Here is a 16202-nt window from a genome sequence, read left to right as displayed (position 1 = left end):
TAAAAGAAAAAGTGGGGAAGAGCCTCAAACACGTGGGCACTGGGGAAATTTTCCTGAACGGAACACCAATGGCTTATGCTCTAAGATGAAGATTCAACAAATGGGACCTCATAAAACTGCAAAGCTTCTGTAAGGCAAACGACATTATCATTAGGACAAAACGGCAACCAACAGATTGGGAAAAGATCTTTACCAACCCTACATCCAATAGAGAGCTAATATCCAATATATACAAAGAACTCAAGAAGTTAGATTCCAGAGAATCAAATAACCCTTTCAGAGCTAAACAAGAAATTCTCAACTGAGGAATATAGAATGGTAGAGAAAATCCAAAAGAATTGTTCAACATCCTTAGTCATTAGGGAAATACAAATCTAAACAACCCTGAGATTCTACCTCACACCAGTCAGAATGGCTAAGATCAAAAGCTTAGGTGACAGCAGATGTTGATGAGGATGTAGAGAGAGAGGAACACTCCTGCATTATTGGTGGGATTGCAAACCATTACAACCACTCTGGAAATCAGTCTGGAGGTTTCTTACAAAATTGAACATAGTACTACCCGAGAACCCAGCTATACCACTCCTGGGCATATACCCAAATGATGCTCCAACATATAACAAGGACACATGCTCCACTATTTATTTATAGCAGCCTTATTTATAATAGCCAGAAGCTGGAAAGAACCCACAATGCCCTTCAACAGAGGAATGGTACAGAAAATGTGGTACACTTACACAATGGAGTACTACTCAGCTATTAAAAACAATGACTTCATGAAATTCATAGGTAAATGGATGGAACTAGAAAATATCATCCTGAGTGAGGTAACCAAATCACAAAATAAAAAACCACATAGTTTGCACTTACTGATAAGTGGACATTAGCCCAAAAGCTTGAATTACTAAATGATACAATCCACAGACCACATGAAGCTCAAGAAGAAGGAGGACCAAAGTGTGGATATTTCAGTCCTTCTTAGAAGAGGGAACAAAATATTCACAGGAGGAAATATGGAGACAAAGTTTGGAGCAGGGACTGGAGGAAAGACCATTCAGAGGCTGCCTCACCTGGGATCTATCCCATATACAGCCACCAACCCAAACAATGTTAATGAAGCCAAGAAGTACATGCTGACAGGAGCCTGATATAGCTGTCTCCTTAAAGGCTCAGCCAGAGCATGACAAATACAGAGGTAGATGTTCAGCCAACCATTGAACTGAGAACAGGATCCCCAATGGAGGAGTTAGACAAAGGATTGAAGGAGCTGAAGGGTTTGCAACCTCCTAAGAACAACAATACCAACCAACCAGAGCTCCCAGGGACTAAACCACTATCCAAAGAGTACACATGGACAGACCCATGGCTCCAGCTGCATATGTAGCAGAGGATGGCCTTATTGGTCATCAATGGGAGGAGAAGCCCTTAGTCCTGTGAAGGCTAAATGCCCCAATGTAGGGGAATGTCAGGGCAGGGAGGTGGGAAGGGATGGGTGGGTGTGTGGGGGAACACTCTCATAGAAGAGGGCGAAGGGGAAGGGGATAGAGGGTTTATGGACAGGAAACCAGGAAAGGGGATAACATTTGAAATGCAAATAATAAAATATCCAATAGAAGTTTTTAAAAATAAAAAAAAACAATGACTTTTCATGAAATTCTTGAGCAAATAGAGGGAACTAGAAAATATCATCCTGAGTGAAGTAACCCAATCACAAAAGAACACACATTATATGTACTCACTGATATGTATATATTAGCCCAAAAGCTCAGAATAGGTGGACATTATCTCCAAAACTCAGAATACCCAAGATACAATTCACAAACCACATGAAGCTCAAGAAGAAGGATGACCAAAGTGTGGATGCTTCTTAGAAAAGGGAACAGGAAGAAATATGGAGACAAAGTGTGGAGCAGAGCCTGACTCACCTGGGGATCCATCCCATATACAGACACCAAACCCAGACAATATTGCTGATGCCAAGAAGTGCATGCTGATGGAAGCCTGATATAGCTGTCTTCTGAGAGGCTCTGCCAGAGCCTGACCAATACAGAGGCAGATGCTCACAGCCAACCATTGAACTGAGAATGGGGTCCTCAATGGAGGAGTTAGAGAAAAAACTGAAGGAGCTGAAGGGGCTTGCAACCCCATAAGAAAAACAATATCAACCAACCCAGGGACTCCCAGGGACTAAGCCACCATCCCAAGGGTACACAAGGCTAGAGCCATGGTTCCAGCCACATATGTAGCAGAAGATGGCCTTGTGGCACAATCAATGGGAGGCCAGGGTCTTGGTCCTGTCAAGACTGGATATCCCAGTATAGGGGGATGTTAGGGCAGGGAGGTGGGAGGGAGTGGGTGGGAGGGTGAGGGAGCATCCTCATAGACACAGGGGGAGGGGGATGGGATAGCAGGTTTCTGGAGGGAAACTGGGAAAGGGGATAACATTTAAAATATAAATAAAAAATAAAATCCAATAAAGGAGAAATGAGTTGAAAAAAAGAATAAATCTTAAACAATTCAAAAAAAACACAAACCATTTGTTTGTAAGTCAAGTTTGTAATGTATTATTCTTCAAAAAGAATCTTGGAGTAGAAGTGCTGTTCACATTGGAAATGTGCATAAACAGCGTACATTACTTTTAATCGAGTAAGAAGGTACTCTGATTTCAGAGATGTGTACCATAAATGTCTCTAGGGAGCAGCTAGTGAATTCTTTTCATTGTACCTCAAAATAATTGGAGAAGTGAAGGAGCCGCATTCCTCACCGGGGTTGGGATCCTGATCGCCTGACCATCGCTCAGGCCACACTTCTCTCAGCCTCCTCCGTGTAGCTAAGATCACTTCAGCAGGCTAAGTCTGCCTTGCTGGTTCTCAGAGGAGGCAGGCCAACGCCCCACGAGAGGAGACTTAGTGGGCTGTGTTCCAAAAATACGTGACCTTTAGAACTATGGATACCCAAGGATCAGATCTGATACTTCGTGTGCTTTAAGGTGGCAACCAGCAGCAGTCTGTCCTCCTCCCCCTCCCTTCCCTGCCCTGGGGGTTCTATCCAGTATCTGGTTTCTTGCCTACATAGCTGGTGGACAACAAGTACTTCAATATGTCTTCTTTCTGTCACCTACCATTGGTTTTTTTTTTTTTCAGAAGTCAACTCTCTCTAGCATTCATGTCTGTCACCAAGACAAATTGATCTTTACTTTTCTTTAACCTGTTTGTTTCCTGCCTCAATGTAGCATTCATTTATTACTTTTAATTGACAAGTAAATTTTTATGTTTTGTCATAAATTCAAACCTGATGTTTTAAATTCATAATATATTCAACATATAACATTCAGTATATATTCAATATATGTTGGAGTGGCTAAATAGACATAGTTTAAAAATTACTTCATAAACTTGGGATTTTGTGTTTTAAAACTCCTAAAATCCATTTCGTTTGCAATGTTTGAAAAAGCTGCAGTTCAAACCCAGAGCTTTGTGCATACTAGAGAAGCACCTCAATCCATCCTAGTTTCTCTTGGAACTTTTTAAGGATACAATTCATCATTGTTAACTGTCATGACTGTGATCCACAATAGATCTCTGCAATGTTTCCCTGCTCAACCAAAACATTGTATCCATTGACCCAAACCTCATCACTCTCCCAATTCCTGTGGCTATTCATTTAACCCAATTCTCGTGGCTGTTCATTTAAGTGAAACTACACAGCTTACTTGTCTAACAGTAGTTGTTTAGGAATAGTTAATATATTTCATTACTACAGGCTGTTTTCCCTACCTCCACTATCAAAAATAACAAAGTGCCTTGCAATAGCTCTCCCCCAAGGGCAAAGACACGAATGTGGAGACCGGCTTCACGTTCATTTCCCGAGTGAGCACTCAAAGGGAAAATGAAGGCAACAGGGTAAGAACATGTGGTCATTCTGAAGCTTTATAATTACTTCCAAGCACTCATAGACATTACTAAGGTCATGGTCATATTTGGAGTACACATGTTTGGAAAAACAATTAGCTATGCCTAGAAGATAGATGGTAGTTCCCTAGGGAGGAAAGAAGTTTCCTTAGTGAAAGCCTACTTAGTGTGAGACCTACACTTTTAATTTGATATTTTATACACTCGTGGTTAGCTGAGCATCATTCCAAATTATCTGGATAACTGGCAATTTCCCAAGTTTTGTTTTGGTTTTTTTTTTATAAACTTTTTTATTTAAAGAAACTCATAAATGAATAAAATGTCACACAGTAAAATAAACAGACCCTGAATAAAATGTCACGCAGTAAAATAACCAGACCCGATATCTAGTCAACTTAATAAATTTATACACAGAAATTGTCATCAAAATGGAAGCTGTGAAACTTTACATTAATTTTACAGCTTTTGTTATCAAACATATTTTATGCACTCATTTATCACAAAAAACAAAAATTATATGACAGAATTAGAACTGGAAAAACACATGGCTTCCTATCCCCTTTCATTTTAGTGTCCATTTTGATCTGGTTGTAGAAAGACTTACATGAGGCTTCAAAATGGTATTTGACTCATTAAAATTTAGATTTGGTTAAAATTCACATAAGTTATAGTTTGATTCTTTTCTCTGTACTTGGTTGATTCATTCTGCTCTTGGAGAAAGATACAATGCCACTTAGTGACGTCTGGATTTCCCGGTCAACAACTGGACTTGGATTTCAGGATAGGATGCAGAGTGTTGATATCATGACGTTCAGAACAAAAATGTAAAGTGTTATCTGCTTTGCTTAGCCTAGACTGTACACCAAGGGTCCCAAGACAGCAAAGTCATACTGCAGCATATATTTAAGACAGAGACAAGCCTATTCTATGTATGCCACCATTAACTAAAAGGAGACAACATGAGTTTGTTGCGTAAAAATTCTTCCTTGCATGCCAAGGAACTCCTAAGAAACTGTTTGGAGACCTCTTGGAACATATGACAGGAAGTCACTCCAGGATGTCTTCACCTCCTGCCTGTTGCTTCCTTTTCAACCCTTCAGAACCCTGCTGAAGTCAAGTGTATATGCAGAAGTTTGGGAATGGATCAACACCAACACTGTCAAGTGTCACTAGTCCGAATCCCTGAATAGCATGACAGTCACACTATGGCAGTTTCTAGATGATCTGTAGACGTTCAAAGGAGGAAAGAAATGAATACAGTCAGAAGTCAAACAGTCAGAAGTCAAAGGCGCTTAGACTAAGTTCGTAAGTGAAAGCAAATATTAAAGAACCTCTTCCTATCAGCAAATGACTAGTACACTCTCCGATTTACTCTTTGTACCTAAATACATATGAAAGAATGTACATTTAAGTTTTTCTTTTTGAAAAATATGGCAATCCAAAATTCTTAAAACATATCTGTCTCGATTGCACAGTTTCCTACCTGAAACTGAGCATTTTTGAGGAAATGAGTCACATGTATTAAACTTACTTAGTCATGCCTTATATGATATTTTATGGAGATTCAGTTTTATAATTCATTTCTGAAAGAGAAATACAGTTTTAGCCATTCACAGCTGGTACACAAACTCAAGGAGAAATGAAATTCAGAAAACTTGGGCTACCTCACCAAAAATAAAGCCGATTTGCAAATTACCTAAAAATAGTCTCAAAAAATATGAGGCAGGTAAAATTAAACACTCTGAAACAACCGTGTGTGTGTGTGTGTGTGTGTCTGTCTGTCTGTCTGTGTCTGTGTGTGTGTGTGTGTGTGTGTCTGTGTGTGTCTGTGTCTGTGTGTGTGTCTGTGTGTGTGTGTGTGTGTGTGTGTTCCCAAACTTCTACTTATTTATCAAGTAGACTCAAGAATTCATCTGGCCTGACCATGCATGACTTTTTCTAAACACACTTAGGATGTATTCTAAATTTGTATGAAAACGATTGAATCTTTTTTGTTTGTTTGTTTGTCCATTACAGCTTTTTAGTAAGGCTTCAAGGTAGATGAGTTTCTCCCCCCACCCCCGGCCCCCGCTTTGCTGTTTCTCTAAAAATTAAAATCACCACCTAGATGCTCCACTAGTGGGCTGTCATTCATAGGTAGCGTATCACACCTAAAAACCCAGCTTTGCAGAAATGGTTTCCCTTAATATTATTAATAGCTTGAAGCCACCAAATCTTGTCAGCTGTTCCCCTAAATCCAAACACATCTCTTTTCAGTAAAGTGGCAGGACAGCTTTAGGGAGGGAAATCTCCGAGATTACCATTGTGTTCAGCCCTCTGGTTGGCAGAATCAGGCAGCAAGGGCTGCCAGCTCTTAGGAACCCAACAAACCACAGGCAGCTGAGGGCCTGGCATGCTTTGCCTACCTAGTTTTATTCGTGTGCCCTCCCTTTTTTTATTAATTGATCATTTTATTTATTTACATTTCCAATGTGTCCTTTCTGAACATGCATCTTGGGGATAGAGAACTGGCTCAACAGTTTAGAGCACGTGTTGCTCTTGCAGAGGATCCGGGTTTGGTTCAAAGCCCCTACGTAGTGGTTCGAAACCATCGATAGCTGGATCCGGGGCACCTGACCCCCTCCCTGCTGGCCTCTGTGGGCACTCAGAAGGGTTTCATTTGCTGACTTTGAAAAGGCGGTAACTTATTTTTACAGTTTTAGATAACGTTAGACTTGCAGATTAGATGGAAGCTTTTTCTTCGGTTTACTTTTTTGGTACAGGATCTCATTCTACGGCCCCAGCCTAACCTCAAACTCAGGGCAATTCTGCATCACCTTTCCAGGGTACTTGCATTTCAAGTATAATTCACCATGCTTTTGGTGAACTAGTGTATTAAAAGGACATTTTGGGTGTCTAGGAGGTGTTCCATGATTAAGAGCACTTATTGGTCTTCCTGAAGACATGTTTAGTTCCCAGCTATCACCCACACAGTTCCGGTGGTCTTATGCCTTCTTTTGACCTCTACAGGGGTGACAGGACACATGCATCACATACAAAGGTAGATACAAGCAAAACACACACACACACACACACACACACACACACACACAAAGAGAGGTGGGGATAAAACCTTTTTTAAAGGGGAGAAGACATTTTGGTGGAATTCTAGGAATTTCGACAAATTGTCATGAACCTAACCTATCGTGAAGTAATTAGAAAGTTAAACACATTCTAGTATAATTGGCTATGGGGTTCTCTCTCTTTTGAACATGTCATTTTCACTGTTTGATGTCTGTATTTCCTCTGTAAAAGGAAGTGAGAGAGGGAGAAGGGAGAGGGAACATTGACTTTCTTTAATCAATAGACCAACCCCAAGCCTCTGGACCAAAATCCGGTTCCTTCCACCCCATCCCTTGACCAGCTGGGATAGTACCAGGTTTAAGCTACCTGGGTTTGCTTTGTGCTTCCTCATCTACCAGAGTCCATCTGTGGAGCTGAGAAACAGCTCCATGTGCCAGACAGCTCTTCAGAAAGAAAACACTGATGGGCTTATTTTGATGTCTGGGGCTCCTAATTTTTCTTAATTTATGGTTTGGGTGGAAAGGAATGCCCTCCTGTTTAATTTCAAGGCTGATTCTCACTAACCCAGTTCCCTATGTTCCTCTAAACTCATGCACAATCACTCTTTGCAGAGAGTCTTATAAACTACTTCCCGGAAGAGGGGTGGAGTCCTGTGGACCAGAAACAGCATTATCTTTTTCCTCCTTCCTACAATGGACTCCTCTTCTGTTATCCTTTTCAGACACATCATGTTACCGGACCTTGTTGGACCTCAAGAAGTTGTGATTTGTTTTTCCCTTGAAGGCCAAAGCAGGAGGGCAGGAGGAAGAGAGGGAGGGGGGAGGGAGAAAGGAAGGGAGGGTGAGAAGGATTGAACTAGCTAAAACAGCATCAGGTAGACTCTTACTCTTTAAGGGGTTAGGGGAAGAGGACAAAGGCTACAAAAGCTACACACACACACACACACACACACACACACACACACACACACACACACACAAACTCTGTGCACAAGCAGATCTGTGGGCTTGTCCACTCTGCAGAGCCTCCTGAAGAAGCATTCTTTGAAAATGGAGCCTCTGCGTTCAAAGATGACCTGGAGACTTGAATCTGTAAGATGGGCTGAAGCAGCAAAGGTTGGACCTCTGTTTCACTGGTGCACGGACTGTTTGATACCTGGCCTGTTCAGGTGTCCTCAGACCTGTGGCCTGAGTTAACTCCTGGCCAAGTTAATGGCCATTTGAAACAAGTACGTGTGACATCTAAGAGCAAAGCTTTCTGCATCCAGCAGGTTGTAGCCCCCAAGCCTGGAGCATAGTGCACGCCATTTAAAACTCTTCTGAGAAAGAGTAGCAGATACCTGAGTGGAATCTCTGTCTCTTGTGCACCTCCACAGTGAAAAGCTTCAGAGGGTCCCCCTCCCCGCTTGGCCCAGCTCCTAAGAACTGCACTGGGAGGTCATTTGTAGGTGTTTATATTTATTTTGGTTTTCAGGCACGGAAACTTGTTGTGTAGACTAGATTGACCCGAAACCTCATGATGTCCCTTCCTCAGCCTGCGGAGTGTTGGGGTTATAAGTTTGAACACCATCCAGTACAGTTTTCACATTTTAATCGGTAATATATTATATCAGAGTTAGTTGAATCGTCCAGGATGTCTTCCCATTTATAAGCTGATTTGGAGCCCCGTTTTGGAAAACACAAACCGAATCCAACACAGAAGCAATTTGACTTCGTTTGCTCCGTTTCTAAAACCAGTTGTCTTCCAAAGTTAGCTGCCGGCACTCCAGTAGCCTGGGTAAGAATCCAGGTGAGCTGCTGCTGTTGGGTTTAAACTGGCAGATAACAAGGTTCACTTGTATCTGTCCATGATGCCTGTACTGAGTTCTCAAGCTGTGTCCCAAGCCCCAAGGCTGGCCCTCCAAGGTCCCTTGAGGTTCTTTCCATAAGAGAAAAAAACGTTTTGCAACTTGACCTTGCCTCGGAGGTAACCTTGTGTCAGTTCACTTTTACAGATGGATTCTGTTTGCGACGTCCATACCCTCCCCCAAGGGTTTCCGGTGGGGCTTAGAGCCAGGAACACCTCACCTGATCTTGCAATTGGAGCCCACCCCGCCCGCCCGCAGGACTGGACAAGAAAGGGGAAGGTTTCACAACTGGAAGACACGCTTTTTTTTTTTTTTTTTTTTTTTTTTTGCCTTAAATGAAACTGAGCGGCACAGCGTTTATAACTAACCAAAGAAGCATCCCAAGTACTCTGACTTAGAACCAAGGAGTCCTTGCTGTAAATATTGAGTATCTCTAAAGGCCAGGTGGACACCCAGAGCTTGGGCAGTCAGGAGGATGAGCAGGAGCTCACAGAATCTTGGAAAACAGCTTGCACAGAATGGGCACCGTCAGTGTGGATCGAATTGGTTTTTGGAGGAGCACCCAATAGAATGGAGATGGGATCGAACCCTAGACAGAAACGACCCAAGAAAGCGGAATTAAAATTGGAGAGAGTAGGTGAGGTTGTTGGGAGATCAAAGGAAATGGACAGAGGGAAAAGTTGTAGGTCTTAGCCACTGCAGCCATTCCCCGCAGAGTTCCGCGACTCCTTTCTTAGAACGGGGACAGCCCTGTCCCTCCCCATACGCGATCGGGAACTGCGGGCAGAGGTTTTGCTACAAGAACTGCTCGCAACCTTCCTGCGCTCTGCCGGCAGCCACCCCAGCTTGTCACTGCTCCTGTCTATCTTTGTGTCTCTGTAGTCTTTGTCCCACGAGGAAACGAGGGAAGAGGGAAATTCCTGGGAAAGTGCTGCTCCAGGAGGAAAGCCTGGGGGCCCACCACACTCTGGAGTCTCAGTCTCTGGCGCCTAGAGCACAGGCTCCCCGCTAGGGAGTCCCGGGAAACTCTTCGACCCGGTCGCTGTCCTTTGGTCCCCGCCCCCTCTTAGCGTCAGCGCGCCGCGGGCTGCGAGGTTTAAATGCGCTCTTGTGGGAGCCCTGGCGCTTCTGCCCGGGAGCGCGGCCGGGCTGGAACCGCCTAGTTGGAGGGGAGCGAGCTTGCCGCATCCCCAGCCCAGAGCTGCCCCGCGGCCCGTGAGTCCCGGGCTCGGGCGCTGCCGTCGCCGCTACAGCATCCTTGAGCTTCACCAAAACAGCGTTGATGAGAAACCACTCAGCTGCCTCCGCGGCGGGGAGCCATGAGCTGTCTGGATGTTATGTACCAGGTCTACGGTCCCCCGCAGCCTTATTTCACAGCCGCCTACACTCCCTACCACCAGGTATGGGTCTGTCCGGGTGGGGCGGGAACCGGTGACACACACACACACACACACACACACACACACACACACACACACACACACAATACAAAAGTACCACTACTGGAACCACCTGAGCCTCTACGCGCCTGGGGCGACGGACGCGCCTGGGGCAACAGACTTGATGCGGGGACCGCGCGCGCTGCGACCACTGTTAATTAATTCTCTTTAGCTGGTGCATTTTCTGTCTTGAGACGACACCTAAGGCGTGTGGATGTTCACCCAGATCGTTCCCAGATCAGTTAGACAAAGATGGTCCCCCCACTGAATTTTCTTTTTAGAGTCTGGTGCGGGTGCAAGGGGCTTCCCGCAAAGCTCACCCGAGGAAATCCGGACTTTGGTCTTGACCGTAGAAATAAAAACAAAAAGAAAATCAAAAGCTTGCCTCTGTCGTTCCAAGATGAGAAGGCTCGCGATCATCTCTAGAATAATCTCCAAGTCGGATCTCAGGCGGCCGGGCCAAATAGCTACGGAACTGGTGGATTCCTAATCAGGAGAAACCCGCAGACAGCATTGGCCTTGGGGTCTGGGTTTTACAGAATTCTAGGGAGCACCATTCCAGAGTAGTTGACCCGCCTGGGGAACTTGCCTTTCTGGGACCCAAGTAGCAGAATCTGACAACTCGGTCTCTTTTAAGAGCACTTAACCCCGCTCCTGCAAACCGTTGAGGTTTCGTTCGATTCTGCCGATCTCTCTTTTCCCTGAGCTGTGTGTCTAGCCAAGCAGTGTTTTCGTCCGTGTCCCTGGCGAAGGCAGCACAATCTGAGGATAGTGTTCCAGGGAAAGAGCTAAAGTACACACCTGGGGCAGAAGTCTGGAGCAAGCCGAAGTAAACGCCCGCTCTGCTCTTCCCTTTGGGAAACGCTGCAATGTTTGTGCCATTACCTTAAACCATTTTGTTTGCAAATCAACAAAATAAGAAGATGAAGTGAGTAAATTTCGCGTTAAGTTCCCCCTTGCAAACTTTCCAACCTAGAATTTGTAGTCTTAGACTTCGGACTAAAAGCGGTGGCTTTTCATTGTAAAGGAAGTGGGAATGCGTTACTTTGAGTGGGGTGATGTTAGGAACTGTGTTATCTTTCAACCCCAGTTTCTGAAATCAGCAATCCTTCCCCCACTATAAGGACCATCTACTGAGAAAAAGAAGAAAGATGGGTTTTCTAGCTTGTCCTTTCTCCTCCTGGATCCCAGGCCTGTCTACTATATTAAATGTCGTCACTGTGGTCTCTGCCCTTCCTTCAAGGCCACCTCTGCCTTCAGAATGATTTATCAGGGGTTGGGGATTTAGCTCAGTGGTAGAGCGCTTGCCTAGGAAGCGCAAGGCCCTGGGTTCGGTCCCCAGCTAAAAAAAAAAAAAAAAAAAAAAAAAAAGAACCAAGAATGATTTATCAGTAGACCCGGTCCGTGGCTCAATTCTAAGACAATGTTCTCAGTAGCTGCATCTGGTTTTAAAGCTTCGATCACACAGCAATTTGTTCATCGGAACTCAAGATTCTTTCATGCTCTTTTTTTATAATTTCTGTCTTAAACGTGTTTGGAGATGCTGACAGTGTGCGGGTCATCCGCTGACTTTCCCTTACTTAAATGATGTTTTAAAACTGCATGCACAGAGAATTCGCTGGTGGCCCCAGCATTCCGGAGGCTGAGACAGAAAGCTCTTAGTTCAGGGCCAGTCTCAGCTACATGGCAAGACGCAGGCCACCCTGTGCTGTGGGATAGCTTGGGTCAAAGCTAATCAAACTAATGAAAGCAACGGTCAGCAACTTTGGAGGGTTTGGTTTTGTTTTGTCTTTTGTGGTGCACATAACAAAATCCTACTTCCACTTATTTAAAGATCCGCATTTCCCCGGTTATGATTTTGGAAGTCTTTCACAGTTTCGGGGCACTTCATTCCTGGTTGTGAGAGGTAGACTCTGTTTTTCATCCCTGTTTTTCTGTCACATCTTGAGGATGCTTAATCTTGTATCATCGGTGCTTCTGCTCTGAGTTCTATAGAGAATTGTTGCCAGCTTGACCTAGGTGCCCTTACTCTTACAGTCTCTCGGTCTTACAGTCTATTTTACACAGTGCATTTTGCCCTGAGCAAGCTTCTTAAAGTGGAGTTCAGCTTATGGTCCTTACAGTCAGTTTGGTTTTCTTCTGGTTTGATTTGTCCTCTCAGTTTGATTGGTTGATGATCGATTGACTGTCTTTGAGACTTTTTCTCACCCCAACATTTTGAGAGTTTTCCCTGCAGCGCAGCTGCTATTCTGGGGTACCAGAGAGGTGTTCGAGTAGGGTAGTTTTTCTTTAGGGGACCGTTTTGCCATTGGTTGCTGGTTTTATGTGACAGGCACAAAGCTTAGACACAGATGGCAGTTACTCAATGGCTACTTAGTGATGCGCGGACATTGACCATCTCTTTCTTTCTCCCCACAGAAACTAGCCTACTACTCAAAAATGCAGGAAGCCCAAGAGTGCAGCGCTAGCCCCAGCAGCAGTGCCAGCGGGAGCTCCTCCTTCTCCAACCCAACCCCAGCCAGCGTCAAAGAAGAGGAGGGCAGCCCCGAGAAAGAGCGCCCACCGGAAGCCGAGTACATCAACTCCAGATGTGTCCTCTTCACCTACTTCCAGGGGGACATCAGCTCTGTGGTGGACGAACATTTTAGTAGGGCCCTTAGCCAACCTAGCAGCTACACCCCAAGCTGCTCCAGCAGCAAAACGCACAGAAGCCCTGGACCCTGGAGAGGTGAGTGGGACCCCCTGGAGAAGGGGAGGTGAAGGATTATCTGCCTTCCTGCAGTCCACCTCCAGGGCCCCAAAGCAGCACAGCCAAAGACCCAGGAAACTTAAGAGAGGGAGTAAAAGGCAAGAACCAGAAAGAGGTTTCAAAAAGGAAAGAGTGCAAGTTCTGCTTACAGATGCAGAGGAAAGTGATAGCCTGGGAGCAGTGAAGCCAGGACCTGGTCTTAGAATGGGAAGCCATAGATGTATGCATTGGCTCTAACAATCCCTAGCAGTATGACCTTGGGCAAGTCTCTTAACCTCTTGGAGGTGCATATTTACAGGTCTCTAAAATTAGAGTAACACCTGGCCTCCCTGCCATCCCCAGACAAAGCCATAAGAGTCAAAAATTGGAATGTCTGTGGAGTTTTGTGGAAACCTGAGGTTTCTCACACCAGAGAGAGCAGGACCTTCACCAGTGATCTACAAAGCTCCCTCTCAGTTTCTGAAAATTTGCCCATCAAACCTCCCTGCTTGAGAGTACGTCCTAAAACCAGCTGGCCTTTTGGCAGGCTTCAAATATTTGAGAAATCTTAAGGCAGAAATTCTTTATAATGCAAGCCAGTGGCGTGGCAGAGAAACAAAACGAAACAGAGCCGTCTCTTTCGATGCTCCCTACAGACATCTGCTTTGACTATGACTATGAACACGTAGCGATCCCCCTCTCCTGCCGGCACTGAGGACAGCATCCACACCTACTCTTTAGTGTTTGCTGTGCAGCTGAGCTGAGAAGTGATGACTTTGGCTACTTCTCATTTGTCGTTTATGTAGGAATGACATTCCCATAAGAGCATCTGACATTTTGCACGAGCCTTGTCCCTGGAGAGGATTTCAAACTCCCCTTTTATTCTCCCATTATCTAACTTCTCTTTAGCAGGACGTTCGGTCACCATTCAGCGTGCCAGCTCCAAGCTGCTTGTTTCAGCCTTTCTAGCATGTGGTGCCTATGTCGTCCTCAGAGGAGGTGTTCCAGAAAAGGGGCTTTGAATTGAACACCTTTCTCTTCTCTACCCAAGGCAACAAATTTGACCTATGAGCCCTTCTCTTATCATGCTATCAAGTTTACGGAGTTGACAATGATACTGGTTGTTGTTGTTGTTGTTATTATTATTATTATTATTATTATTATTATTATTATTATTATTATTATTCCTGTCCATCCTAGTTTTGATCAGAATGTTTGTTATTTAAAACTCGTTTTTCAAAGCTGACTGTGGAAACACCACAGCTGCTCTTTTATTACACCTCCTTCCCTCATCTTGAATTCTCCCAGGAAGGGGAATATATTTATTAAATTATTTTATTTATTTACATTCCAAATGTTGCCCCCATTCACGGTCCCCCTTCCCCCAGTTCTTCATGCCATCCCCTCTCCCCTTTGCTTCTGAAAGGGTGCTCACCCACCCACCCCTATCTCACTCCCCTCATCCACCAGCTTCTGGGGACTATTTGAAAAAGAAAGCCTCTAGGAAAACAACACCACTAATAACAGGAGTTGGAAGGCTATCCTTGGTCTTCCAGTCAAGTCTAGTGGACACCTACCTTGAAGGGGAGCTTGGAGCTAGAAGGATTGAAATGGGAGAGGGGACTGTGAGACCCCCTAGACCTCAGAGAGACAAAGGTCTTCAGCTGGAAACAGTACTGCAGCCTGGAAAGGGAGTTCGAATCTGCCCTGGTCCAGTAGGGAGAGAGCAAGCTCTCTACTCCTTAAATCTTCCTCCACCATCAGCTGGGTGATTCAGAAAGGTCTCACTTCTCAGTACCCCAGCCTCATTGTCACCCGCAGAAGGCTGCGGGTTCTGTCCCTCTGCGACCTTCCCATCCACCCGTGACCCCTGGTTGGGTAAGGCTGGCACGACTGTCCTGACACTCTTCTCTTGCTTTCCTCCCGCCCCGGCAGCAGAAGGCACCTTCCCGATGAACCAGCGCAGCTTTCCCGCCTCCTTCTGGAACAGCGCTTACCAGGCGCCGGTGCCCGCGCCCCTGGGCAGTCCTCTGGCCGCCGCGCACTCGGAGCTGCCCTTTGCCACCGACCCCTACACTCCCGCCGCTCTGCACGGCCACCTGCACCAGGGCGCGGCCGACTGGCACCACGCGCACCCGCACCACGCGCACCCGCATCATCCCTACGCGCTGGGCGGCGCCCTAGGAGCGCAAGCCTCTGCCTACCCGCGGCCAGCAGTGCACGAGGTCTACGCGCCCCACTTCGACCCGCGCTATGGGCCGCTGATAATGCCCGCAGCCTCTGGCCGCCCGGGTCGCCTGGCCTCTGCCTCAGCGCCGGCTCCCGGCAGCCCTCCCTGCGAGCTAGCGACCAAGGGCGAGCCGGCGGGCGGCGCATGGGCTGCGCCGGGGGGACCCTTCGTGAGCCCCGCGGGGGACGTGGCCCAGAGCCTGGGTCTCAGCGTGGACTCAGGTAAGCGGAGGAGGGAGTGCAGTCTCCCCTCTGCCCCTCCGGCACTGTACCCGACTCTGGGCTAAACTCCGGGCGCGCCCACCCGGTCCCCCGACTTCCCTTGGGAGACACCCCCACCCCAGGACCATGTGGCTAAGAAATTGCATGCCATCATTTGTTTCTACGGGTAGATGTCTCTAGAAAGTAGCACCCTGCCCTCGGCCTGGCTCGGTGGTACAGAGGACTCTTTTTCTCCTTTGAATAAAGTAAAGTGAAAACAAGAAAGATTGTAGTCTGAGCTGGTCAGAATGGTAGCCACACGTGACTACTGAGCCTTTGTGGTGTGTGGCTGGGTTGAATGGTGATGTGGGCAGACCTAATACACACTGGATTTCCAAAACTGAAAAAGAAAATAATGTAAAACCTCGCCTCGTTAACATTTTATACTGAGTTTGCATGTTCTAATATGCCCAGCGGTTGCCTGTTGGTTATATTGGGTTAAATAAAACACACTGTTAAAATGATCCGTTGTTTTTCTTCTTCCTGTGATGCCTGCGGCGCCAGTGTATTTCATTGCTGTTGCACAGGCTGATCCGGAGTACCTGGGACCCTGGGGTCTCTTGCAGCCAAATTATGTAGGTCTTTTGCAAATGTAAAATTTACACTGGTTTTGATGATGATGCTAAGACATTGGGTGGCTGGCCTAGAGTTGGACTTCAAACATGTGTATTCGTTCTGATGAGAATTGGAGATGTCTGGAGTGGCAGCGTGCGGTGGGGGAGACG

General features: G+C 45.9%; 1 protein-coding gene across 3 annotated transcripts; it reads left to right on the top strand.

Moving 5' to 3' along the window:
• The first annotated feature begins 9954 nt into the window (after positions 1 to 9954).
• Vgll2 (vestigial like family member 2) lies at positions 9955 to 15984 on the top strand. Of its 3 annotated transcripts, XM_032889155.1 has the most exons (4): positions 10140 to 10220; positions 12678 to 12987; positions 14926 to 15072; positions 15541 to 15608. In XM_032889155.1, the coding sequence occupies exons 1-4, from the start codon at positions 10140 to 10142 to the stop codon at positions 15606 to 15608; spliced, it is 606 nt and encodes a 201-aa protein (XP_032745046.1). The 3 variants fall into 3 exon arrangements, with proteins under 3 accessions (XP_032745044.1, XP_032745046.1, XP_032745045.1); XM_032889153.1 differs by having other exon boundaries at positions 9955 to 10220; positions 14923 to 15984; XM_032889154.1 differs by lacking the exon at positions 15541 to 15608 and having other exon boundaries at positions 14926 to 15503.
• Positions 15985 to 16202: the final 218 nt, after the last annotated feature.

This window comes from Rattus rattus, chromosome 18, assembly GCF_011064425.1.
Source record: "Rattus rattus isolate New Zealand chromosome 18, Rrattus_CSIRO_v1, whole genome shotgun sequence".
NCBI classification, from domain to species: domain Eukaryota; kingdom Metazoa; phylum Chordata; class Mammalia; order Rodentia; family Muridae; genus Rattus; species Rattus rattus.
The sequence above is the reverse complement of the archived record's forward strand: the minus strand, read 5'-3'. Positions and strand labels throughout refer to the sequence as shown.

Bases quoted from the DNA above. Each gene is read 5' to 3' on its own strand.
- Vgll2 (XM_032889153.1), top strand. From the start codon at position 10,140: ATGAGCTGTCTGGATGTTATGTACCAGGTCTACGGTCCCCCGCAGCCT. The intron at 10,221-12,677 runs GTATGGGTCTGT...TTCTCCCCACAG, and splicing joins CCTACACTCCCTACCACCAG to AAACTAGCCTACTACTCAAA. The intron at 12,988-14,922 runs GTGAGTGGGACC...CCGCCCCGGCAG, and splicing joins AAGCCCTGGACCCTGGAGAG to CAGAAGGCACCTTCCCGATG.